Source organism: Clarias gariepinus, chromosome 23 (assembly GCF_024256425.1).
Source record: "Clarias gariepinus isolate MV-2021 ecotype Netherlands chromosome 23, CGAR_prim_01v2, whole genome shotgun sequence".
NCBI classification, from domain to species: Eukaryota; Metazoa; Chordata; class Actinopteri; order Siluriformes; family Clariidae; genus Clarias; species Clarias gariepinus.
The window spans coordinates 26,407,501-26,408,132 of NC_071122.1; the positions used below are offsets into that span (position 1 = coordinate 26,407,501).

The 632-nt window shown below is 43.0% G+C and overlaps 1 protein-coding gene across 1 annotated transcript in view; it reads right to left on the reverse strand.

Moving 5' to 3' along the window:
- The window catches only part of lamb3 (laminin subunit beta 3), a 7,181-nt gene extending 7,041 nt beyond the window's left edge, over positions 1-140 (reverse strand). Inside the window, exon 1 of the mRNA XM_053484303.1 lies at positions 82-140. Within this exon, the coding sequence (XP_053340278.1) occupies positions 82-115 (34 nt within the window). The 5' untranslated portion in view covers positions 116-140. The remainder of the gene's footprint in view (positions 1-81) is intronic.
- Between the last annotated feature and the right edge of the window lie 492 nt (positions 141-632).

Here is a 632-nt window from a genome sequence, read left to right on the forward strand (position 1 = left end):
TGTTTAACACTGTCTTTATACTGCAGATACACATATACATGTGTGTGTGTGTGTGTGTGTGTGTGGATAATAAAGTCCTACCTGCAGTGATCTGTAGAATGATCAGAGTCTTCATCCTGAAGAAATAAACACGGTAGCTCTGTAACGCTAAAACTCTCTCTGCTCTCTCGCTCAGCTGCTTTTATACACTGACACACCTGTGCACGCGCGCGCGTGTGTGTGTGTGTGCGTGCGTGTGTGTGTGTGTGTGTACTTTGATTCATTATTGTGACGGGCGTGGCAGTGTGAGGAAGAGTGTATCACAGCAGTGCTGTAGTCACACACACACACACACACTGGTTGAGTCAAACCTCTCTGAGTGTTGAAGATAAACAAAAAATCACAACACCTTAAACCCTGATCACTGCATCATAACCCCTGACCCCTGACCTGTAATCCCTAATCCCACATCACTAACCCCTAATCTGTAGAACTTTAGAATTTTAAAACTTAACCATTAGCTATTGCCTAAGAGTTAACCCTTAATCCTTAATCCTCATCCCTACAAAGTCATTGTTTTAAAATGTGTCTGTGAGTCCCTGTTTAAACTAAACTAACACACACACACACACACACGCACACACACACACACA